The sequence below is a fragment of the Pseudoliparis swirei genome, chromosome 4 (assembly GCF_029220125.1).
Source record: "Pseudoliparis swirei isolate HS2019 ecotype Mariana Trench chromosome 4, NWPU_hadal_v1, whole genome shotgun sequence".
Classification (NCBI taxonomy): domain Eukaryota; kingdom Metazoa; phylum Chordata; class Actinopteri; order Perciformes; family Liparidae; genus Pseudoliparis; species Pseudoliparis swirei.
In genome coordinates, this window is record NC_079391.1 from 3242082 (window position 1) to 3266715 (window position 24634).

Here is a 24634-nt window from a genome sequence, read left to right on the forward strand (position 1 = left end):
AATGATCTTCCTGTTGTGTGCGTCTGTCTGCGAGTGTGTGTGTGTGTGTCAAGCTGTAATTTGACTGCATTCACATTATTTGGCTGGGCCTGCGGGGAGAGTCAGATTTCCTGTCGCAACAACACTCGCTGCTCTCCTTCTCCCACGATCACACAAAAAGTGCTGCACGTTAGAACGAAGCGTCGCTGTGCTCGCGTTAACCTCTGGGAGTCGTCTTTATGTGTGTGTGTGTGTGTGTGTGTGAGCATGCAGAGGTCTGTGTATGCCTACGCGGAGAGATTCATCAAAAGTAGAGGGAGCTGCTTAAGAGGCCAGTGGGAATATCTGCACGTTGCAATTAGCATCAAGACATAATACCCCCACCCACTGGACAGCGGAATGAATGGTTTGCTCCACGCAGCAGAGGCAGTTGCGTTCGCCATTTATATTGTATCTCGCCTCCTCGGGGGCTGTTATTACTGCTGATGATGTCGTTTTCTCTTCCATTGTTTGTTTATTCTTTTTAGTATCATGGGGTTTTTGCTTTTTCCTTGTTTTTCTTCATCTTCTGTCCAATTTTCTTTTTTTTATTATCCCACATTTCTTTAGTTTGCTTTGAAAGATTACAAAATGAACTGAACGCTGAATACACGCCGTGGAGAAATAACACCTCAGGATCTAACGCACTGTACGGCGTACGCACCAGGGATATATATTATAGTCACACAGCTGTCATTTATTTCTAAACGGTTCACTACCGCCTTCGCAATCGCCGTTTTTTAAAATTCTACCTCATTTCTGTCGCCGCTCTTTCTCTTCTAACCCTTTTTTTGTTTGTTATTTCCACCCGTCTAGACGTAACTGCATCCTGGCCGACGAGATGGGCCTCGGCAAGACCATCCAGTCCATCACGTTCCTGCAGGAGATCCTCCGCGTGGGCATCAAAGGGCCGTTCCTCATCATCGCGCCGCTCTCCACCATCGCCAACTGGGAGCGCGAGTTCCGTTCGTGGACCTATCACAACGTCATCGTCTACCACGGCAGCATGGTCAGCCGGCAGATGCTCCAGCAGTACGAGATGTATTTCAGGGATACGCAGGTACAAAATTGGACGGATCGCGTTGCCTTTTTTTGTCTCACTACGCTTTTATGATCGGGGTGTTCATAAAAGTTGAAAATGTTTCAATTGGTGGTATACATACATACTTTTTAGTTGACCCTAGAGAAGGCACTTTTTTGATAATGCACTCTACATTTCTTGTTGAACGCAAACTTCTCCGACACATTATTTACATTTTAGGTTTACAGATGTAGTTGTAGCCACTGTATGTCCTCTGAAAGACCACAGTAATTACTACAAGTTGCAAAAACGTCATTTAAAATACATTGGTGGCATACATACATTTTGGCCTCATAATGAAACTACCACAGACCATATCACCCAGTTGTAGTGCAGCACATACACTACGTTATCTATATATCTAAGAAGGTGTAAAAATGCCAGGATTGAAAGCCCTTTTTTAAAATGCACTATACATTTCTTGTTGAATGCAAACTTCTCCTGCACATTATTTACATTTTAGGTTTACAGAAGTAGTTGTAGTAATGACTGTGGTCTTTCTGAGGACATACACTAGCTACAAGTGTAAAAACAAGTTGCACAAATGTACTTTAAAATACATCGGTGAAGGAGAAGAGAAGGCACTTTTTTTATAATGCACTCTAAATTTCTCGTTGAACGCAAACTTCTCCTGCACATTATTTACATTTTAGGTTTACAGAAGTAGTTGTAGCGTGTGTATGTTGTCAGAAAGACCACAGTGATTACTACAAGCTGCAAAAACGTCATTTAAAATACATTGGTGGCATACATACACACATTTTGGCCTCATAATGAAACTACCGCGAACCAGATTACAGTCGTAGTGCAGCACATAAACTACATCATCTATCTCTAACCATTCTCATTCATTACGTCAAGTCCAAGAATGAAAAGGTGCCAGGGTTGAAAGCCTAAAGCCCGACTAGTCGACCCTAGAGAAGGCAGGTTAGGTTTAGGTTTATAGATGTAGTTGTAGTAATTACTGGCCTTTCTGAGGACATACACTAGCTACAAGTGTAAATACAAGTTGCACAAATGTCCTTTAAAATACATCGGTGAAGGAGAAGAAAAGGCACTTTTTTATAATTCCCTATAAATTTCCTGTTGGATGAAAACACTTCTACACATTATTTACATTTTAGGTTTACAGAAGTAGTTATAGCTATTGTATGTCATCAGAAAGACCACAGTAATTACTGTAAATACAAGTTGCAAAAACTTAATTTAAAATACATTAGATTTTGGCCTCATAATGAAATGACCACAGGACCAGATTACACCAGTCGTAGTGCAGCACATAAACTACATTATCTAAAGCCCTGCTAGTCGACCCTAGAGAAGGCCCTTTTTTATAATGCACTAAACATTTCTTGTTGGATGCAAACTTCTCCTACACATTATTTACATTTTAGGTCTACAGATGTAGTTCTAGCGGTGCAATTATTGCTGTTGCATGTCCTCAGAAAGAGTAATTGTTTTATCCATGAGGAGCAGGATAAGCGGCACAGATACCCTGCCCGGCATTCAGCCTCAAATTCCTAACACAATTAGACGTTGAGAGGCCGTTTCTCCCATCCTGACGCACCTAATGGTCCTCTTCTTTTTATTTTTACGGATGAGCACAAAGCGGCATCGCTGTGCTTACCGTCGGACGGGAAAGCAGTGATTTACTTTGATTACAATAATCACAGTTATTAGAGAACGGCAGCAGTGTCAGCAACATGAAGTCCTGAGAGGAATGCGTTTGAGGGAACAGGAAGCAGGCCTTGTATACAAGGATGGGAGTTGTATATTAAGAAGCCCGGCAAGGCTAGATGCACCGAAAGAAAGGAGAGGATTGTAGAAAGCAAGCAGTGAAGGAATAATAGTGAATATCTCAGGAAAAGAGTGTTTTTTTAATGGGAAAAGTGCCCAAAAAAAGTAAGAAATTTGACAAATCAACAAAACTCTGCTACAGATTTGACATTTCATGAAGCCCATTGTTTCTTAGAGTATTGGGTAAAAAAACAAGTGGTTGATGGTGCTAACGTAACGCATTCATTTGATTGTTTCTGAGTAATCTATTTGAATTTGACTCTTTTCTTGCCTTTTCCCACTCAAAGCAGGCAGAATAATAGTGAATATCTCAGGAAAAGGTTTTTTTTTAATGGGAAAAGTGCTAAAAATGTTGTTTTTTGGGGGGTGACATTGTTGATTCTGTCAAAATGTGACACATATACAAAACTCTGCGCTACAGATTAGACTTTTCATGAAGCCCATCGTTTCTCACCGTATTGGGTAAGAGAACATTCTTATGAACAAGTGGTCGACGGTGCTAATGTAACAGGATATTCTTTTTAAAGAGCACGTGCCCAGCGGTAATAAGGCTTTGATTTGATTGTTTCTTAGTAATCTATTTGAATTTGACTCTTTTCTTGCCTTCTTCCACCTCAACCTGTGACCCACAAAGGCTAGATAGACCGAAAGAAGGAGAGGAACGTGGAAAGCAGGCAGAATAATAGTGAATATCTCAGGAAAAGGTTGTTTTTAATGGGAAAAGTGCCAAAAATGTTGTTTTTTGGGGGGTGACATTGTTGATTCTGTCAAAATTTGACAAATCTACAAAACTCTGTGCTACAGATTTGACATTTCATTGAGCCCATCGTTTTTCACCGTATTGGGTAAGAGAACATTCTTATGGACAAGTGGTCGATGGTGCTAATGTAACGTTTAACGGGATAATAAAAAAAATAAGCGCACGTGCCCAGCGGTAAGAAGGCTTTGATTTGATTTTTTCTTAGTAATCTTTTTTACTTTTACTCTTTTCTTGCCTTCTTCCACCTCAACCTGTGACCCACAAAGGCTAGATAGACCGAAAGAATGAGAGGAACGTGGAAAGCAGGCAGAATAATAGTGAATATCTCAGGAAAAGGTTGTTTTTTAATGGGGAAAGGTTGAGGAAATTGCAAATAACTTAATTTTTTTGGGTGACATTGTTGATTCTGTATGTCGAAATGTGATGTCGGACACATTTGACATTTCATGAAGCCCATCGTAGCTTACCGTGTTTATGAACAAGTGGTTGATGGTGCTAATTAGGGCTGCAACTAACGATTATTTTGATAATCGATTAATCGGTTGATTATTTTATCGATTAATCGGATAAAAAAACAAAAAAACTTTAATTTTCAACCCTTTATTCAAAACAGGGTCCGTACGGTCATGGAAAACATGGAAAAGTCATGGCATTTTTAAATGGCTATTAGCAGGCCTAGAAAAGTAATTGAAAAAAATAAAATCCCAATATATTTGGAAAAGTAATGCAAATTTGTTTTATTCAAATTTTAATTTATACGGTATGCTTTGGAATTCTCATTGTTAGTTTAAATACTACATCTTCTCACTTGTTCATGTATACACAGAGTTTTCACAAAATGTTTAATCATGGAAATGTGGTTTAAAGTCATGGAAAGGTCCTGGAGACCCACTGGTCACCATGGTGATGAACCGTCACAAACAGACTGACAGCTTTCCTCTCCTGAGCAGTGGTCCCCATGTGGCCCCGCCCCCTGAACAATATCAGAGACGCGTTCCGATTTATTATTTTGTTCATCTGGCCAGCTGCCGTTGAGATTGCAGTGAGACGCGGAGAAAATGTGAAGTGGTGCTCTTCACAATAAAACATCTTTGATGGACGTGTCGCGTCTCGGCCAATCAGCGTTCAGATGTCCACAGCGTTTGGGAAGTTAGGTTAGCTTGAATGTTAGTCCGCTACATCTGCTGCTGTCACGCTGCACGGTGTAGCGATGCTAACAAAGTACCCGTACGTTAAAAACGATGTGATTTAGCATATTTTAGTATCGATACTTCATTAAAGAGCGATCAGAGCGCACGCGCTGCTCCGCTCCGTTAAATGTTGTCTGCACGCAGCGCAGCTCACAGCCACGAGTGGCGTCGTGGTTTATCTCCGTTGCCTTTCTCCGTGGAAAAATATTTCCGCTATCCGCCACGGAATAAATAACCACGCTTCTCGTTATACTCTTGTGGAAATGCCACACACGTCGTGACATGTAGCGCCCTGGTGTCTGGGTTCATAACGTCACTCAGCTCCGTGAATGTCTCCGACGACGTGAATGACTTCCGCATCCAGCGCCACGTGAGCAGCAGCAGCCAATTAGACTCATCAACAGAGGAGCAGCTCAGCGCTGATTGGCTCTCACAACGCAGCGTTCTGTCCTCTCCGCTCCGCTCTGGTTTCTCCTGCACCGCTCTGCGCTCAACTCAACATTGTTTATACTCCGCGACTTATTGAGCGCCGTAATAATCGCGCGACACAACGAATCGATAATGAAATTCGTTGCCAACTATTTTAATAATCGATTTTTATCGATTTTATCGATTCGTTGTTGCAGCCCTAGTGCTAATGTGACGTATAACGGGATTTTTTTTTTTAAAGAGAGCACGTGCCCATCAGTAAGAAGGCTGCTGGCTGGTTAGTGAGCCTTGGGAAGAGGCTGTCTCTGGTTGGCAGGCCGTGGGATGTCACAATAGGCAGTTAGACGCTCTCAGGATTCAGAGGAACCGGGAGGAGGAACACAGCGGAGCCGCCGCCAGGCTGTCTGTGATGTCACGGCAGCCCCCGAGGGGAGCTATCTGTCAGCGCCACTCAGGCATATCAGAGAGAGAGAGAGAGAGAGAGAGAGAGAGAGAGGGCGGCTCCTCTAGAGCAGGCTGTGGGAGGGAGGGGGGGGGGTATCGGATAACTGAGTCTCCCCCGAGGACCGTCGTCAAGGCGATGGATACAAATGGAGAGGCGGGCTGAAGACGAGCTTCCCCAGACGGGAGGAAACAAACAAATCAACAAACAAATAAACACTCGCTCGCAGATGTGCACATCAGGAAAATCATCTGCAATGTGCCATAACATTATCACAATATTGTGATCACAATGAGACGAAATAAACGTCGTGCAGATTGGCTCCATGTTGTCTTTTAAAGACAGACAATGTCTGCAGCACAGTAATGATGTCAAATGTCGAATCATGAAAATACTGAAGTTAAAGAAGAAATGACGTCAATATCGGTGATTCCTCATGTCCTCTGTCCTCATGCCCTTTGTCTCCTGTCCTCATGTCCTTCTGTTCTCATTTCCTTCTGTCCTCTTTCTCCTGTCCTCATGTCCTTCTGCTTTTTGTCTTCTGTCCTCTGTCCTCATCTCTTATGTCCTCTGTCCTTATGTCCTCAGTCTTCTATCCTCATGTCCTTCTGTCCTCTGGTCGTTCTGTCCTCTGTCCTCATCTCCGATGTCCTCCTGTCTTCTGTCTCCTGTCCTCTGTTCTCCATCTTCTGTCTTCTGTCCTTTTTTTCTGTATTTTCTGTCTAAAGGTAATAAAGTAATTACACAGAGACACAGAGCTTCAGCGTGAGGATTAAAATGGATTCGTAATCATCCGTTTGTTTTCACATTCATATTGCGATGACTATAAAAAACACAATTCATATCCTGGTTATATCGTAGATGACTTCAATCAATTTGTAGAGTTCTAATGTTAACATGTACATATTTATTACAGCAGTGTTTTTACACACCTCCACAGATTTCCACAATTGCTTGTGCATAGCAACTGGAATCTATTGAAGCGTGTCGTGTACATGAACCAATGTGACCGTTTGTCTCATCGATGCTCCCCCCGTCTCTTCAGGGCCGTGTGGTGCGAGGCAACTACAGGTTCCAGGCCCTCATCACCACGTACGAGATGATCCTGGGAGGCTGCCCCGAACTCAACGCCATCGAGTGGCGATGCGTCATCATCGACGAGGCCCACCGCCTCAAGAACAAGAACTGCAAGCTGCTGGAGGGCTTCAAGCTCATGAACCTGGTACGGAAAAATCATCAGCTCCCAGAGAGATGCGAAACAAATAAACACCCTGCACCTTCTAGTTTATTTTCATTTAGGTGTCTAGTTCCCGCCATCCTCCACGGCGTGTTGCGCAATGATCAAACGAGACAGAAACGTTGTCTTTCAGAAGCACAAGGTCCTGCTGACGGGAACGCCTCTCCAGAACACCGTGGAGGAGCTCTTCAGCCTGCTCCACTTCCTGGAGCCGGCCCGCTTCCCATCGGAAAACCCCTTCATGCAGGAATTTGGAGACCTGAAGACTGAGGAGCAGGTGAGTCGCTCGGACACGTGGGGGAGATATCCTCACCTGTACGTTGCTTCTACTCATCACGTTGCGTCTACTCATCAGATGCAATATGGAGATCCTTTTAGTCCAGATGGCTTTTTCTAACTAGGCCACAGCGACACACACAGACAACTATGTGTATCCACACAGTTCACAAGAAAAGAAAAGTGTTTTTCCTTTCTTCACATCGCTGTTTGGCATTTCATTTTTGGGCAGAAGCACACAAGAGATGAAGAGAGAGAGAGAGATGCTAGAGAGAGAGAGATGCTAGAGAGAGAAAGATGCTAGAGAAAGAGAGATACTAGCGAGAGACAGAGATGCTAGGGAGAGATGCGAGAGAGAGAAAAAGATGCTAGAATGAGGTAGAGGCTAGAAAGATGCTAGAGAGAGAGAGCGAGATAAATGCTAGAGAGAGGAAGAGAGATGCTAGAGAGAGAGAACGAGAGAAATGCTAGAGAGAGAAAGAGAGATGCTAGAGAGAGAGAAATGCAAGAGGGACAGAAAGAAAGATGCTAGAGAGAGAAAGAGAGATGCTAGAGAGAGAGAAAGAGAGAGAAATGCTAGAGAGAGAGAAAGAAAGATGCTAGAGAGAGAAATGCTAGAGGGAGAGAAAGAAAGATGCTAGAGAGAGAAAGAGAGAGAAATGCTAGAGAGAGAAAGAGAGATGCTAGAGAGAGAACGAGAGAAATGCTAGAGTGAGAGAAAGAGAGATGCTAGAGAGAGAGAGAAATGCTAGAGAGAGAGAGAGATAGAAATGCTAGAGAGATAGAGAGAAAGAGAAAAAATCATTAAAGCATTTTTTTATCGTGGTCCTCGTGCTGAAAGTTAAATTATTGGGAACAGCTCGTCCTCTCAGCCCACGGTGCTAAATCTAGAAGCTCTTTGTGTCAGTGGGAATGCAAAATTCTTTTTATAGTAAAAGTTGCCGCTGATGTTAAGAGGAACGTTATCCACAAATGTCATAACTGATTTTAAACGAGAGTCTGTGTGTAATAAAACAAACTAAGAGCACTGGTGGTCGTAACGGCGTCTGTAAACCGGTACGAACGCAGCGCGCGGGACCACGTACCTGCGCTGCAGCCGACATCCCGCAGTCACCGAATGGTGCGACTTCAACTCTCCTCTCGTCTCTCCGGCCCACAGGTGCAGAAGCTTCAGGCGATCCTGAAGCCCATGATGCTGCGCCGGCTGAAGGAGGACGTGGAGAAGAAGTTGGCGCCCAAAGAGGAAACCATCATCGAGGTTGAGCTCACCAACATTCAAAAGAAATACTACCGCGCCATCCTGGAGAAGAACTTCACCTTCCTGGCCAAAGGAGCGGGCCCGGCCAACATGCCCAACCTGGTGAACACCATGATGGAGCTGAGGAAGTGCTGCAACCACCCCTACCTCATTAAAGGTGAGCCTTTTTACAGGGTCCTGATTTAGGCGCTCACAGTAACTTGATAACTCGAGTTGTTCTTCAGACTCTGCAAACTGGTAATATATATATATATATACATACATACATATACACACATATATATATATATGTATGTGTGTGTGTGTATGTATGTATATATATATGCTTTATGTGTGTGTGTATATATACACACACATATATATATATATGCATATATATGTGTGTATATATATATATGTGTGTGTATGTATATATATGTGTATATATATATTTATGTATGTATATATATAATATATATATACACACAGACACATATATTATGTATGTGTGTGTATATATATATATATATATACGTGTGTGTGTGTGTATGTATATATATATATATATGTGTGTGTGTGTATATACATTTGTATACATGACCCTGCATCTATATTTGCATTTCCCTGAAAACACAAATATACTATTTACTTCATATATTTCAGGCGTTCAGACATAGGAACAACTTTTTATTTCATTTTTTTTCATCCCTTTAAAAACGAGACATTGCACATTAGAGGGAAATAAGACCTGGTAGAAAAAGCATGAAACACTTGCTGATGCAGCCATGATGTCTTTGTCACGTCAGGAGCAGAGGAGAAGATCCTCGAGGACTTCCGGGAGGTGTACAGCCCCACCGCGATTGAGTTTCACCTGCAGGCGATGGTGCAGTCAGCCGGGAAGCTGGTCCTCATCGACAAGCTGCTGCCCAAGATGAAGGCCGGAGGCCACCGGGTGCTCATCTTCTCCCAGATGGTGCGCTGCCTCGACATCTTGGAAGACTACCTCATCCAGAGAAGGTAACGGCGAAGGACTCGTCCCCTTTCTCGATCGTATGAAACTTTTAATTGTTAACAGGGTTCGAACGATCATGGAAAACCTGGAAAAGTCATAACATTTTAAAATGGTCATTTCCACGCCTGGGAAAAGTCATGGAAAAAACTTAAATCATAAAAGTTTGGGAAAAGTCATGGAAATTTGTTATCATCACGTGTTCATTTACGCCGAGTTTGAAATAATTAATATGTTTTTTAAAGAAAGACGCTCAAAATATAAGCCGGCCCCTAATTTTTTTTTTTACATTTTTCTAAATTTTCTAAATGTGTCATGTTTATACCGAGATTTTAAGTTTTGTAATGGAAATTTGATTTAAAGTCATGGAAAAGTAAAGTAATTTATTTATTTTTTTCTACATTTTCTACATTTTTCATGTTTATACCGAGATTTTAGTTTTGTAATGGAAATTTGATTTAAAGTCATGGAAAAGTCATGGAAATCCATTAGTCAAAATGTGTAAGAACCCTGTGTTGACTTTGTGCTGCTGCAACGTATAAAGTCACCTGTATCAGCCGTGTTTATTCGATGTTATGATTCAAAGGAAAGCAACGCATTAGCGGTGCAGTTTACTGGAAAGCACTCACTAGCTGCTACACCGGGTTGTAAAAGATAATCTGACTCATCTCGCTGCAAATTGTTAGGCTCAGTATGTCGAGTGGTGTGTCTGAGCGTCTAATACGTGACCGACAATTACCAGTGAGAGTAGTTTTCTGCAGAAGCATTCGTGATATTAGAGATATGGAGCTTGGTGTTTTTATCACACCGAATAAGTCAAAACAACCCATACGTCCATTTCTGCTTTCATTTATCCCGTTATTCCCAAAAGGTGGCATGTCATATTTTTATCTCTCAAAACGTAGGATTTGTAGGTCTGTCGTTGGAGTGAAATAAAAAGGGAGAAACCGATAAAGATGATGGACAATGTCATGGCCATAAAGCATCTAAATGCAACAAAGGGTGTGTTAGTGTGTGTTTGTGTGTGTGTGTGTCTTTGTGTGTGTATAAGGTGTCTTGGGTCATGCCTAAAGGTCCCATAAAAAGCTGATCATCACGGGGAAAGGTTAACGACCAGCCATAAGAGTTTAAATGGAATGGCATTTAGGAATTTGAATATTACATAAAAGAGTTTTCTGGTTTATTTTTTTATTTTACTCCTCCAGACTCGTATAGTTTCATGTACCTGACTTGTTTGTGTCTCCGTAGATACTTTAGTTTCTCTCTCTGCCACCCGAACTACAGTAAACACGTGAGGTGCTGTCCGGGTTCAGCAGCAGGTTGCAGACGCCCTCGGGGCGCTGCTACATTTAGACACGCAGGGTTTCCTGTGAGCTTTCTCCTGACTTAGAGTGGTTTGCCCTGGGGGTGGTCAAGGGGGGGGGGGGGCTGTGGGAGAGGACACACGGATACAAGATGATATAACCTCGTAGAAACAGTTTTATCTCTTCATTTGGATTCAGTTTCCAGGTGAAGAAAAGTACGGTTTGGGGTAGATATAAAACCCAGTGTGGTAAAAATTTGATATTAAAAGCTTAATTCACTAAATAAACCTGGACAGGAAGACACAGAATCACAACAGGGTTATTGCCAAGTGGGTCAGTCGGATACATTGAATTTTCATAAAATAAACAATTTAAGGAAACTCCATGAGTACAGCCAAGAGATTTCGTATAATATACAATATCATTATTTTTGTTTTGATACAGCTGCACAGTTATTTAAAGATTCTGCAAAAATCTTGTCCGTGCATGTGCAAAAGCTAACGGCGAAGATATGCAGAGTCATTCATTGAATCGGTTATTGCGACGCACGATCTTCTTTCTGTCGCAGGTACTTGTACGAGCGAATCGACGGCCGCGTTCGTGGGAACATGCGGCAGGCGGCCATCGACCGCTTCAGTAAGCCCGACTCGGAGCGCTTCGTTTTCCTTCTGTGCACGAGGGCCGGCGGCCTGGGCATCAACCTCACGGCGGCAGACACCTGCATCATCTTCGACTCGGACTGGAACCCGCAGAACGACTTGCAGGTACGGATTAACTGAGCGGTAGCCAATTTGTCCCAATTAATGTGCAGGCGTGAGAGGAATGCGGCTCTTGGAACAGATGTCAGACGAGAGATAATTATTCATGCAAACACCTGCCAATGAAACGCAGTCCAACCACGTGTGCATGTCAATCAATAACTGGGAGGACATTCTTTAGGATCACTTGACTCTCGTGCCCAACTAACAATATTTTTTGTACACTACCCTAATTTGGTGTTTTCTATGAAATCCTAATTTGGTGTTTTCTATGAAATCCTAATTTGGTGTTTTCCATGAAAACTCACACTTTTATTTATTAAATGAATTGCAAAATATAGTCAAGACATTGACAAGGTTAGAAATAATTATTTTAATTTGAAATATGAATGTTAATGTTGAAGCTCAAAGGAAGGCCAGTTTTATAGTTATAACTGTTTCCAGCTGCGCTCACATAAAAAGGGTTTCAAGGGTTTTCTACCCCTCCGTTTGTCCTCTAAGGTGATAACACAATGTAACCCTAATTTGGTGTTTTCCATGAAAACTCATACTTTTATTTATTAAATGAATTGCAAAATATAGTCTAAACATTGACAAGGTTAGAAATAATGCTTTTTATCTAAAATATTAATGTTGTAGCTCAAAGGAAAGCCAGTTTTATAGCTATAACTGTTTTCAGCTGCGCTCACATAAAAAGGGGTTCAGGGGTTTTCTACCCCTCCGTTTGTCTTCTAAGGCGATAACACAATGTACCAATAGAACACTGGAGATGGGCCTCTATACACCTATGTAGAGACTTCATTAAACTTAGAATAGTTATTCACCACTTTAACTATGTAGAGAGTGTATTTATGATTAATTTACTGTTATCTTCATTCAAAAAAACAGTGCTTTGAAAAATAAGAACATTTCAATTTTGTATTTGTATTTTCTAAGTGACCCCAAACTTTTGAACGGTAGTGTATGTGCAGTGCATTTTACTCTTCTTCTTCCTTCCCCTCCACAGGCCCAGGCGCGCTGCCACCGGATCGGCCAGAACAAAGCCGTGAAGGTGTACCGCCTCATCACCAGGAACTCGTACGAGCGAGAAATGTTCGACCGCGCCAGCCTCAAGCTCGGCCTGGACAAAGCCGTGCTGCAGAGCATGAGCGGCCGAGACAACAGCCTGGGCGGAGGGGGAGGGGTGAGTTTGAGATCAAAACGAGGAATTAAAATAATTTGAAAAATGTACTAAACGGAATCTACATTACTAGAGAGGTGCTTATGATGAAACGCCAACAAGATGTTCTTGGCTAGACATACAGGTTGAACTAACCTGTCATCAAATTATTATTATTATTAATAAAACAAGCAGGAAACCCCAAAAGCCTGGTGTGGCACTGTACTTATCGTAGAGTAATTCTTAATGTACCTCTACCACCATAAAATTAAAGAATTGGAGGCAGATTCCCCAAAAATGTGAATGTTTCTAAAATTAACTTATGTGACTTATCTCTTAACTTTTAGTTTCTTTTAACTCGTCTTTAACTAACTTTTTTTATTTGTAACTTTGTGTTTCTTGTGTTTTTGCCCGTCTTGTCCAGGTCACCCTAAAAAAAAAAGATTTTTAATCTCAATGGATTTTCACCTTGTAAAAAATTTCAAAATAAACTTCCCGGCTTATTTTCCTGCTACTCGGTTTAAGGTGGCATTAAATAGCATAAATCTTTTATTATCACTTTTAAATTAAATGTGGAGGTGGGTAGAGGGGGGTTTATCCTTTAAGATTCTTAAGTTCGCTAACACCATCGTGTGAGAATGAACGCTGCTGTAGAAGGAGAACAATATTTCTTCTTATAGTCTCTCCAACAAGAACAAAGTCGGCCGTGTCTGAAATCGGAGGAACACCGTAACGCAGAACCGTTCACCCTAAAACCTGGAGCTCGCTCTGACAGCGTTGTGACATCCAGGGAGTGGAGCCGATCCTCTCGGAGTCTAATCTGGTCGTGAGGGAGCGTGTCAGCGGGGTTTGAAGTGTGTAGGCGGATGTTCTGATAATTAACAGGAGTAGGAGGAGGCTGAGCTATTAGCAGGTCTCCACATCTGGTCTGACTGAATACATTTGCATAATACATATCTGCATGGGTTACATACTGCTGATGTTATAATAATCCAACATGTTTGTTGTATTTAACGTTTTCCAGCTAATATTATGTTTTTTTTGCACATAAAGTCCTTTTTTTATATTCCGTTCGGCCATAATAATGCATATGTTGTGTATATGATTGTTTTTTTTACCCTTATTGTCTCTTTTATTTCCTTCTCCGTTCCTCTCAGGCGGCGCAGCAGCTCTCCAAGAAGGCGATTGAGGACCTGCTGCGACGCGGCGCCTACGGGGCCATCATGGACGATGAGGACGAGGGGGCCAAGTTCTGCGAGGAGGACATCGACCAGATCCTGCAGCGCAGGACCAAGACCATCACCATCGAGTCCGAGGGACGGGGATCCACCTTCGCCAAGGTGAGTGGAACGGAGGATATGGCCGGCGTATAGATGGAAGTCCGCGAAATGGGATTACGGGATGGCTACATTTGAGCAGGAGCAATTTTTAATCCAGGCAACGTCGATATGATTGTTTTGATTTTATATTCACGTCTGCTTTCAGGCCAGTTTTGTGACGTCCGGAAACCGCACAGACATTTCTCTGGATGACCCCAACTTCTGGGACAAGTGGGCCCAAAAGGCCGACATTGATATGGAAATGGCAAACGGCAGAGTACGTACTTAATAATTTACCTCACGTTTCATCTCTTAAAGACGCGCCGTGGCGGGGCCTCGACCGTGACCCTTTGCTGAACGCCTGTCCTCCGTTCCCCTCGCTCACAGAACAGCTTGGTGATCGACACTCCTCGCGTCCGGAAGCAGACGAGGCCGTTCAGCGCCACCAAGGACGAGTTGGCGGAGCTCTCGGAGGGCAACAGCGAGAGCGACGACACCAAACCCAAACTCAGGCGCAACCACGACCGCCTCAACAGCTACGGGCGCACAGAGTGCTTCAGGGTGGAGAAGAACCTGCTGGTGTATGGGTGAGGCTAATGACGGTGTCTAAGTCAACCAGGACCAGAGTAAGAACTGGTTTAAAGGACCAGAGTAAGAACTGGTTTAAAGGACCAGAGTAAGAACTGGTTTAAAGGACCAGAGTATGAACTGGTTTAAAGGACCAGAGTAAGAACTGGTTTATAGGACCAGAGTAAGAACTGGTTTATAGGACCAGAGTAAGAACTGGTTTAAACGACCAGAGTAAGAACTGGTTTAAACGACCAGAGTATGAACTGGTTTAAACGACCAGAGTATGAACTGGTTTAAAGGACCAGAGTAAGAACTGGTTTAAACGACCAGAGTATGAACTGGTTTAAAGGACCAGAGTAAGAACTGGTTTAAACGACCAGAGTATGAACTGGTTTAAAGGACCAGAGTAAGAACTGGTTTAAACGACCAGAGTATGAACTGGTTTAAAGGACCAGAGTAAGAACTGGTTTAAACGACCAGAGTATGAACTGGTTTAAAGGACCAGAGTAAGAACTGGTTTAAACGACCAGAGTATGAACTGGTTTAAAGGACCAGAGTAAGAACTGGTTTAAAGGACCAGAGTAAGAACTGGTTTAAAGGACCAGAATAAGAACTGGTTTAAAGGACCAGAGTAAGAACTGGTTTATAGGACCAGAGTAAGAACTGGTTTAAAGGACCAGAGTAAGAACTGGTTTAAACGACCAGAGTAAGAACTGGTTTAAACGACCAGAGTATGAACTGGTTTAAAGGACCAGAGTATGAACTGGTTTAAAGGACCAGAGTAAGAACTGGTTTAAACGACCAGAGTATGAACTGGTTTAAGAACTGGTTTAAACGACCAGAGTATGAACTGGTTTAAAGGACCAGAGTAAGAACTGGTTTAAAGTGGTATAGCAACTGTGCTGATGTTGTTAATGGATACAACTCCACTGTGCTTTTAAACAAAGTGGAATAGATTTTTTTTATTCTTTTATAAGTCACAGTTTGATTTAGTCCAAATATCCCTCTCTCTGTATTACAATTACACAAAATCCAAGTACAATGAATTTCACAGTAACATGTCCTCCAATGAAAGCAGTGTAGCTCGTCAAGTGACTCGAGTTATATCTTGGTTTTCCAGGTGGGGTCGTTGGAAGGATATTCTCAATCACGGGCGTTTTAAGAAGCAGCTCGCGGAGAAGGACGTGGAGTCCATCTGCAGAGCCCTCCTGTCCTACTGCCTGGTCCACTACCGCGGAGACGACAAGATCAAAAGCTTCATGTGGGACCTGATCGCCCCGACCGAGGACGGACAAACCAAGGAGCTGCAGAACCACCTGGGTGAGCCTCGGGACGTCCGACCTAGATCCAGCACGGCCTCATCGGAGATATCGGAATGAGTGACGTTTGAGAAACCACTTGATAACTCTGGTTTCCACAGGGTTGTCTGCTCCCGTCCCCCGTGGCAGAAAGGGCAAGAAGGTGAAAGTCCAGTCCAGCTCCTTCGACATCCACAAAGCCGAGTGGCTCCGCAAACACAACCCGGAGCACATGCTGCAGGACAACGGCTACAAGAAGCACCTCAAGCATCACTGCAACAAGTACGTGTTTGCTGGTTCATCCTCGCAAGAAATACGTTATCCGTCACTTAAAGACAGTTTTTTTTAATCAAGTTGAGCCGCGGTCACACTCGCGTGAGCTTACTCGCTTGACCATTTGTGGCTTTTCGCTTCATTTGCGCCTTAGAGGGGGCGGAGCTTATCTCTGTGGCTTTACTCCGTGGAAACGGTTATCAACTCCTTCATCCACCACGGAAGAACTAACCACTAGTTCTGCTTTATACTTGTTGAGGACGTCCCACAAACGTCTGAACATCTAACGCCCTCGTGTTTGGGTTCATAACATAAATATAATATACATATATATATATATTTATAAATACATATATATAAATATAAATAAATACATATATATAAATAAATATTTATATATAAATAAATATTTATATATATAAATAAATATATATAGATCTATATATTTATACATGACATCACCCGTAGGCTCACACAGCTCGGTGACTTTCACCTCTGTCTGAATAACTGTCTCTTCCGGCTCGACTAGAGCAGCAGTTAGATTCACCAACGGCGGAGCAGCTCAACGCTGATTGGCTATATATATATATATATATTATTATTCCTGACTAGATGGGAGTGATGGTTGTAATTTTGCGTAGTTGCACATGGTGACTAATAGTCTGGTTGGTTGATTAATTGTCTTGTGGGTTACAACTTTCATGCTTTTACAGCAACTGGCAGGTGGTCATTATTGTCTTTTCGTCAGATTATTCTCAATAGAAAGAAGCCTCGGTGTAAAATACACGTTGCACATTGAAGCCATAGTAATTAGGAGGCACTATAATGTCTATTGGAGTCATTACCACACGTGCTTCTTCTTCTCGTGGAGACCAGCTGACTGATACGATCCTTAATGAGGCTTCAGCCCAGCTAATGGCCTCCATAGATCTCGCTTCTTTACAGACACGAGGGGGAAAAGATGGCTGCTATCAAAACACAGGTCGCTGAGATACATGAAGCCAAATAGATGGCTGCTTCGCTTTTTAAAAAGGGGGCGGGGCTTGTGCCCGTGGGGCTTTTGGACGCCGAGCGCTGCCGCCTCCATAGAAAGTTCTCCATTGTTTCCTGATCCAGTTGTGCTGAATCCAGGGATTGTCTGATATGTGACACACACACAAACACACAAACACACACACACACACACACACAGTCAGCAAGGTTTTGCTGACTGTGGCGTTTTCCCCTTCGAGCGCCTGGAATGTGATGGTGGGGGTCGAGGGTGGAAGGGGGGTGAGCGTGGGTTCACTGCCTTCCTTCCTCATCAGGACTGAACACGTCAGACTTAAATATTAAATTATATTATATGTTAAATATAAATAAAGATGTGAAACTGAGGATTAAATCCTCTCCGACGTGGTTTTTGAGAAGGCGCATAAACAATTCATGGTGTTTTTTTTGTGGTTTTGAATCCTAATTTCATCCGTGACTCGGTAATCTCCCCGTCGTTACGCTGGTTTTGTGACGGATTGTTTTTCTGTGAACGGACCGTGAGGAATTCTTTTCATGCCGCTCGCGTCCTGCATACTTTGGCGTATTATGCTTCTGAAAGATCGTGTGTGACTGCTGAGATCCTCCGCTGCCAATGAGGGAACCACGACACACACACACACACACACACTCGCACATATCAAAGGCGTGGAAGGAGAGTGATTAGGGGCTGTGCTGACAGGCGGAGGAAGCAGCAGCTGCTCCTGGGCGTGTCCAGTCGCACAGGAGGATGGAGGATGGAGGGCGGAGGAAGTAAAGGGAGGAAGTTCAGGACTTTGAGCTGAGCTACCAGAGCTACAAGTCCAGACCGGTCGCCACAGACATCCGTCACTCGGCAGACACCAGACGGACCTGGGAGCCCTGCGGTTTGTCCTTGTCCGGTGGATACGGGAAGGATTTGGGGCTCCATTAATCACAATATGTCCCTGAATTACCAAACCAATAAAAAAGAAAAGATGGAACGCCCGGGGCGCTAGGTTTCAGAAGTCCACGAATCTCACAGTGCTCCTGAAAAAGAAAACTGATGTTTTGGGAGGAGAAGAGGCCTCAGGTCTCCGTGATGTGAGAGTGATTCTAGTGGATGACGTAACGGATGATCTGACTTCACTCTGTGTTCATAGGAAGGAACACGAGACGAGACATTGAGGTCGCTCGCATGTCATTTAGCAGACTCTCTCTCTCTCTCTCCATACCTCTCTCTTTCTCCCTCTCTGCCCCCTATTTATCCCTCTCTCTCCCTCTCTTCCTCTCTCTCTCTCTCCCTATTTCTCCCTCACTCTCCGTCTCTCTCTCCATTTCCCTCTCTCTGTCTCTCTTTCCCTCTCCCCCTCTGCCTCTTCCTCTCTCTCCCCCTCTTTCTCCCGTCTCTCTCCCGCTCTCTCTCTAAATGAAATAATAATAGCAGCAATGCCCTCCAGAGACTTTCTTCACCCTCATGCCAGAAATCCTCAAAACCTCCGCGTCACTTTTCTTTCCAACGTTTTTTTAAAAAGCCGGATTTCAAATATTTTGTGTCTTCGGACAGAAATCACAACGCGGAGCGTTTTCTCCACTCGAGCTCAAGTCTGTCGGCGTCTCGACGCCGCAGCGCCGCCGCTCCACCGCGCCTCGTCAGAGCCTGGCGGCTCTCCGAGGCGCGATCACGCATCGCGGAGCTAACGTCTCCACCGCCTCGACTTCCTCGACTTCCTCCACCGCCTGAGCTCGACCGCACGCCGACGGGCCTGTCGTCTGTTGATCCCGCCGTCGGGCCGACTCCTCCGACCGAATGAACCGTCGTGAGAAGATGATTCGGCCGGTTGTCGAGGCGCAGTGTGTGTCTCTCTGTGGGCGGCTTCGCTACTTTAGAGCTGTAAATATAAAGACAAAGTTATGTGTGTGTCTCTCTGTGTGCGTGTGTCTGTGTGTGTGTGTCTCTCTCTGTGTGTTTGTGTGTGTGTGCATGTGTGTGTGTCTCTTTGTGTGTGTGTGTGCCTCTGTCTCTGTGTTTGTGTGTCACTGTCTCTGTGTGTTTGTGTGTCTCTGTCTCTCTCTTTGTGTGTGTGTCTGTGTGTGTGTGTGCCTCTCTCTGTCTCTGTGTGTGTGTTTGTGTGTCTCTGTCTCTCTCTTTGTCTGTGTGTGTGTGTGCCTCTCTCTGTCTCTGTGTGTGTGTTTGTGTGTCTGTCTCTCTCTTTGTGTGTGTGTCTGTGTGTGTGTGTGCCTCTCTCTGTCTCTGTGTGTGTGTTTGTGTGTCTCTGTCTCTCTCTTTGTGTATGTATGTGTGTGTCTCTCTCTCTGTGTGTGTATGTGAGATAAATGATAGAACGAGGACCGCGCAGGGACATTTTAGGATTGAATTGTCACACATTTCCCTCCTTTGCATTGTGTTGAACGAGTTGCTGCGTGCGTGTGTGCGTGTGTGTGTGTGTGTGTTCCGCCCGCTCAGCGTTTGTTGTGCGTGGTCAGGGCTTTGTGGTGACCCCTGCGTTTCCTCTGCGCAGGGTGCTGCTCCGGGTCAGAATGCTCTACTACCTGAAACAAGAGGTGATAGGAAGCCAGGCCCAGAGGGTGCTGGACGGCGTGGAGTGCAGGTGAGCAGACGTTACCTTCACGTACACTTCCTGCCCTCATGTCTTTATCTTTGTTTATTTGGAGACTCTTAAAATCATAATAATATGATAGACTTGTGATTCAGCTTATTGTGTATTTGTGATCGTTAGTATATCAACCTGTTGACGGAAGAAACGACTGATGGTCAAATTAATAAGACGGTTGCAGAGCTCCACCTGCTGGTGAAAGACGGAAGAGTTTTTATATGCGTTTGCTTTTATTCTGCAATCTTAAATTTTTTTTAATAAAAACAGTTGTTGACAAGAAAATCACCCTAGAAAGTTAAAAAGCTTTTTTACTGTTTCACAATTCAGATTAGTTGTTGTTTCATAGTAAAGAACACTTCATGTGAAGATTCATTACTGTTAAACAAGCAAAGGTAGCCAATTATTTTAACATCTTTTTTACCTCTGTAGCCAATAAACTTGTTGAAGCATTGCCTCCTAAGACTGGTGTATATGGAGAGGAGTTTACACAGAGGTTTTATTCTAGTCGAGGGGTACTGGCTGGTTCATTTGCCATGTCCAAGGTGTCAGTTGAGAAGGTAGCTGTGTTGTTGGCCGAGCTCAATATATCTAAAGCCACGGGCCTAGACAACATTCCTGCTCGGTTTTTAAGAGATGGTGCGTGGGAAATAGCTCCCTGTGTTTCCCACTTAATTAACCTCTCCTTGGAGCAAGGCATTGTTCCAAGTAGCACCAAACACGCAAAGATTATTCCTTGTACAAAAGGGAGTAGATCCGAGCAAGGTAATTATAGGCCTGTGTCCATTTTGAGTGTTTTATCCAAGATTTTAGAAAAGGTGGTGCACGAGCAGATATCGGAATATGTAGGTAGAGAAAGCCTTTTATACAAGTTTCAATCAGGGTTTAGGAAATCTTATTCTACAGACACATGCCTCCTGTATCTAACTGATTTTATTAGAAAGGAGATGGATGATGGGAAACTGTGTGGAATGGTCTTATTAGATCTCCAAAAGGCCTTTGACACAGTAAACCATGGTCTATTACTTGGTAAGATGAAGGCTCTGGGTCTGAACGATTTATCTGTCAGGTGGATTGCTTCATATCTGACAGGCAGGGACCAGAAAGTAGAGGTCAATGGCTCTATGTCGGATGCCAGACAAATTGACTGCGGGGTGCCGCAAGGAAGTGTTTTAGGACCATTATTATTTTACTGTATATTAATGATATGAGTGATGCATGTTCCTGTAATCTGTTTTTATATGCAGATGATGCAACCTTGCTCATCTCGCATAAAGAGTTGAATACGCTCCAAAGAATGTTAGGAGAAGAGCTCTCCAAGATTAGTAACTGGCTGTCCGACAATAGACTATCACTTCACTTAGGGAAAACTGAGTCTATTTTGTTCGGATCGAAACCTAGATTACGTAAGGCTCCGAGACTCAAGGTGGATTTAGTCAGTGAGGTCATAGTAGCAAAAACAACAGTGAAGTACCTGGGCTGTTGGTTAGAGGACAGTCTTGGGGGGGAGGGAATGGCCATACAGGTGCTGGGGAAAGTAAATGCCCGCACCAGGTTTTTGGCTAGAAAGGCCAATCTGCTTGACAGGGAAAGTCTTAAACTACTGGCTAACAGCCTGGTGCAGTGTCATTTTGATTATGCTAGTGTATCATGGTTTGGGGGGCTGTCAGTTTCATCCAAAAAAAAACTGCAGGTGTCACAAAACAAGTTGGTAAGAGTTGTGATGGGACTTGGCCCCTGTGATCATGTTGGGAGAAGCCACTTTAAGGAACTTAACTGGCTTCCAGTTGAGGCCAGAGTGGCTCAGCTTAGGCTCAACATGGTGCACAAAATAGTCAACAATAGGGCCCCAAATATCTTAATAACTATTTTCCTAGTGTTGAAGTGCACAGCTATGGAACACGATCTAGCTTAGCCAACCTGCATCCACCAAGGTGTAGATCAAAGATGGGGCAAAGCACATTTGCTCACATAGGAGCTCAAGAGTGGAATGAATTGCCTTTGGCCATTAAACAATGCCTGAACCCAATTAGTTTCAAGGGGAACGTTAGGAAATGGCTCCTAGAAAAAGTCCATGATTAAACTTGTATGTCAATGTAGTATTATGTGTATTACTGTATTGCTTTTTATGATGTAGGTTGGTAATGTGTGAATGTGTGTATTTTTTGTGCCAAGACCAAGGACCACAACGGAAATAAGTCTGTGACTTTTTGTGCTATCCTTGATATTTTTATGATGCGTGACCTTTTGTTTCATGTATTGTATTTATGTCCAATAAACTAAACTAAACTAAACAGCCAAATCAATACAGCGAATAGCTGATTTAAATCAATAAAGATTGCCCTACCTGACACCTGTATAACTGTCCTCTCCTCTTTAGTGACATAAAGATCTGGGTCCCGGACCCCGACCATTCCGAGCTGCCGGCCTTGTGGTGGGACGCCGTCTGTGACAAGTGTCTGCTGCTGGGCGTCTATAAGCACGGTGAGAACCCTCAGCCTGTTCTTTTTATTTAATGAGGTAAACCAAATGAGAAATGTGTGCCCGAGAGTTGAAATTAAACTCCGCTAGTCTCGACTATACTCTAAATATGTGGTCACTTAACAGAAGGAGGGGGGGGACAAAACAAGTAACTATAAATCAGTAATTAAAGTTTTAATGCATAACGGATGATGGAAACATACACTATCGTTCAAAAGTTTTGGGTGACCCGGAACAATTTGTTGTATTCCATGTAAACTCACACTTTTATTCATCAAATGAATTGCAAAATTAATAGAAAATATAGTCAAGACATTGACAAAGTTAGAAATAATGATTTATATTGTAAATATTAACTTAATTCTTCAAGCTTGTGGCTCAAAGGAAGGCCAGTTTTATAGCTTCTCTCACCAGCGTAACTGTTTTCAGCTGCGCTCACGTAAAAAGAGGTTTTCAAGGGTAAAAAGTGATTTTCTTTGAAAAATAAGGACATTTCTAAGTCACTCCAAACTTTCTCTATCTTTCTCTCCCTTTCTCTCCCCCTCTCTCTATTTCTCTCTCTTCCTCTCTCTCCGTCTGTCTCTCTCCCTTTCTTCGTCTGTCTCTCCCTCTCTTTCTCTCTCTCTCCCTTTCCCTCTCTCTCTCCCCCCCTATTTCTCCCTCTCTCCGTCTTTCTCTCCATTTGTCTCTCACTTTCCCCCTCTCTCCCTCTCCCTCTCTCTCTCCCTTTCCCTCTCTGTCTCTACTAAGTGACCCCAAACGTCTGACCGGTAGTGTGTGCTCTCCTTTTGAAAGCAGGTGAATGTGTGAAACCCTCCAGCCGGTGTACATCGGTCCGGGGTCACTGTCTAGGAGTTTCCACGCGTTATCCCACGCTAACTTCCTTTTGTATTTGCTTTACCTTCCCGTGCGCTGCAGGTTATGAGAAGTACAACACGGTGCGCGCCGACCCGACGCTGTGCTTCCTAGAGCGCGTGGGCCGACCGGACGAGAAGGCCATCGCCGCCGAGCAGAGGGGCAACGACTTCATGGACGGGTCGGCGGCCTTTTTTTTGTTTTTGTTTTAATGTGCTTTGCTTCAGTTTAGATATTCGAAAACAAAATGACGACTGTAAAACTGACACAGTGTGTGGGTGTGTGTGTGTGTGTGTGTGTGTGTGTGTGTGTGTGTGTGTGTGTGTGTGTGTGTGTAGGGATGTGGATGACCCAGAGTACAAGCCTGCTCCCGCTCTGCTGAAGGACGATATGGAGGTACGGCCACTTTAACCAATTAGTGCATGTCGGTCCTGTGATGATTAGTTGATGCAATTATATCCCTCCTGTGTATTTAAAGTCAGGTTTATATATGTAAACACTCTTCTCTCCTCATGCAGTATGACGCCTCGTCTCCTGGAGAGTTGATTGTCACTGACAACGCCGGAGGTGAGTGTTAGATGCTTGTAATCCAGAGTAGATTATCCTCATTATTATTATTTTAAATGCAGGCTTCCCACAGACGGCAGAAATCTGAGAAGTTATGAAGAATAGGACACGCGCTTCCTGCAAAAAGTTTTAAACTGACGTGAAAGTGAGGGCATGCAGATTTTTAATTTTTTGGGAAATGTTAATCCGGGTTTGTACGGTCATGGAAAACCTGGAAAAGTCATAGAATTTCCAAAATGGTTATTTACAGGCCTGGAAAAGTCCTGGGAAAAGTTGTATTCATATATGCATTAACGCTGAGTTTTAACCCTTGTGTTGCCTTCGGGTCATTTTGACCCGAATCAATATTACACCCTCCTGTTACCTTTATATTTACTAACATATTTTACCCTTTGGGTTCAATTTGACGCCAGCAATTAAAACCTCCAGAAAATTATTAGAATTAATATTGTTTTCCAAGTTTAAGTGTGAGGCACTTTATGTTTGTTTGTTGACTACCGAAAGAACACCGACATTAAACATTGAATGGGGTCAAATTAATCCTAAAGCGGGGAGAGGGTGTAATGTTGATTCGGGTCAAAATGACCCTAAGACAACACAAGGGTTAAATAATTAATATCCTTTTAAAAGGATGACGCTCAAAATATTAAACCGGCATACGCTCTTTCATTCTCGCAATTTTTTCGAGCTGCAAGTAATAATAATAATAACTTTATTTATATAGCACTTTTAAAAACAATGTTTACAAAGTGCTCCACAGAGTCAAAGCAAAACAAATGGAACAGCAAGAAACCAATATTACATTTAAATATATATATTGAAATTGAAGAAGAAAAAAAAAATTTAAAAACCAAATAAATTAAAAAATCCAAAATAAATCAAAAACAGACAAACTAAATCAGGGGAACCAAAGTTCTGCATAAAAAGACTAGATCAGTGAACACACCTTACCTGAAAAGACATACATGTTTT

The 24634-nt window shown here is 43.2% G+C and overlaps 1 protein-coding gene across 4 annotated transcripts in view; it reads left to right on the top strand.

The window, feature by feature from the left end:
* chd9 (chromodomain helicase DNA binding protein 9) overlaps positions 1–24634 on the top strand; it is an 88738-nt gene that overhangs the window by 53799 nt on the left and 10305 nt on the right. For all 4 annotated transcript variants that reach the window (XM_056411977.1, XM_056411978.1, XM_056411980.1 and 1 more), the window contains 17 exons: positions 835–1078; positions 6763–6939; positions 7088–7231; positions 8390–8645; positions 9274–9484; positions 11349–11544; positions 12545–12721; positions 13855–14037; positions 14183–14293; positions 14404–14603; positions 15707–15906; positions 16007–16166; positions 19667–19756; positions 22140–22243; positions 23159–23276; positions 23434–23491; positions 23614–23662. In XM_056411977.1, the coding sequence (XP_056267952.1) occupies positions 835–1078; positions 6763–6939; positions 7088–7231; positions 8390–8645; positions 9274–9484; positions 11349–11544; positions 12545–12721; positions 13855–14037; positions 14183–14293; positions 14404–14603; positions 15707–15906; positions 16007–16166; positions 19667–19756; positions 22140–22243; positions 23159–23276; positions 23434–23491; positions 23614–23662 (2678 nt within the window). The remainder of the gene's footprint in view (positions 1–834; positions 1079–6762; positions 6940–7087; positions 7232–8389; positions 8646–9273; positions 9485–11348; positions 11545–12544; positions 12722–13854; positions 14038–14182; positions 14294–14403; positions 14604–15706; positions 15907–16006; positions 16167–19666; positions 19757–22139; positions 22244–23158; positions 23277–23433; positions 23492–23613; positions 23663–24634) is intronic.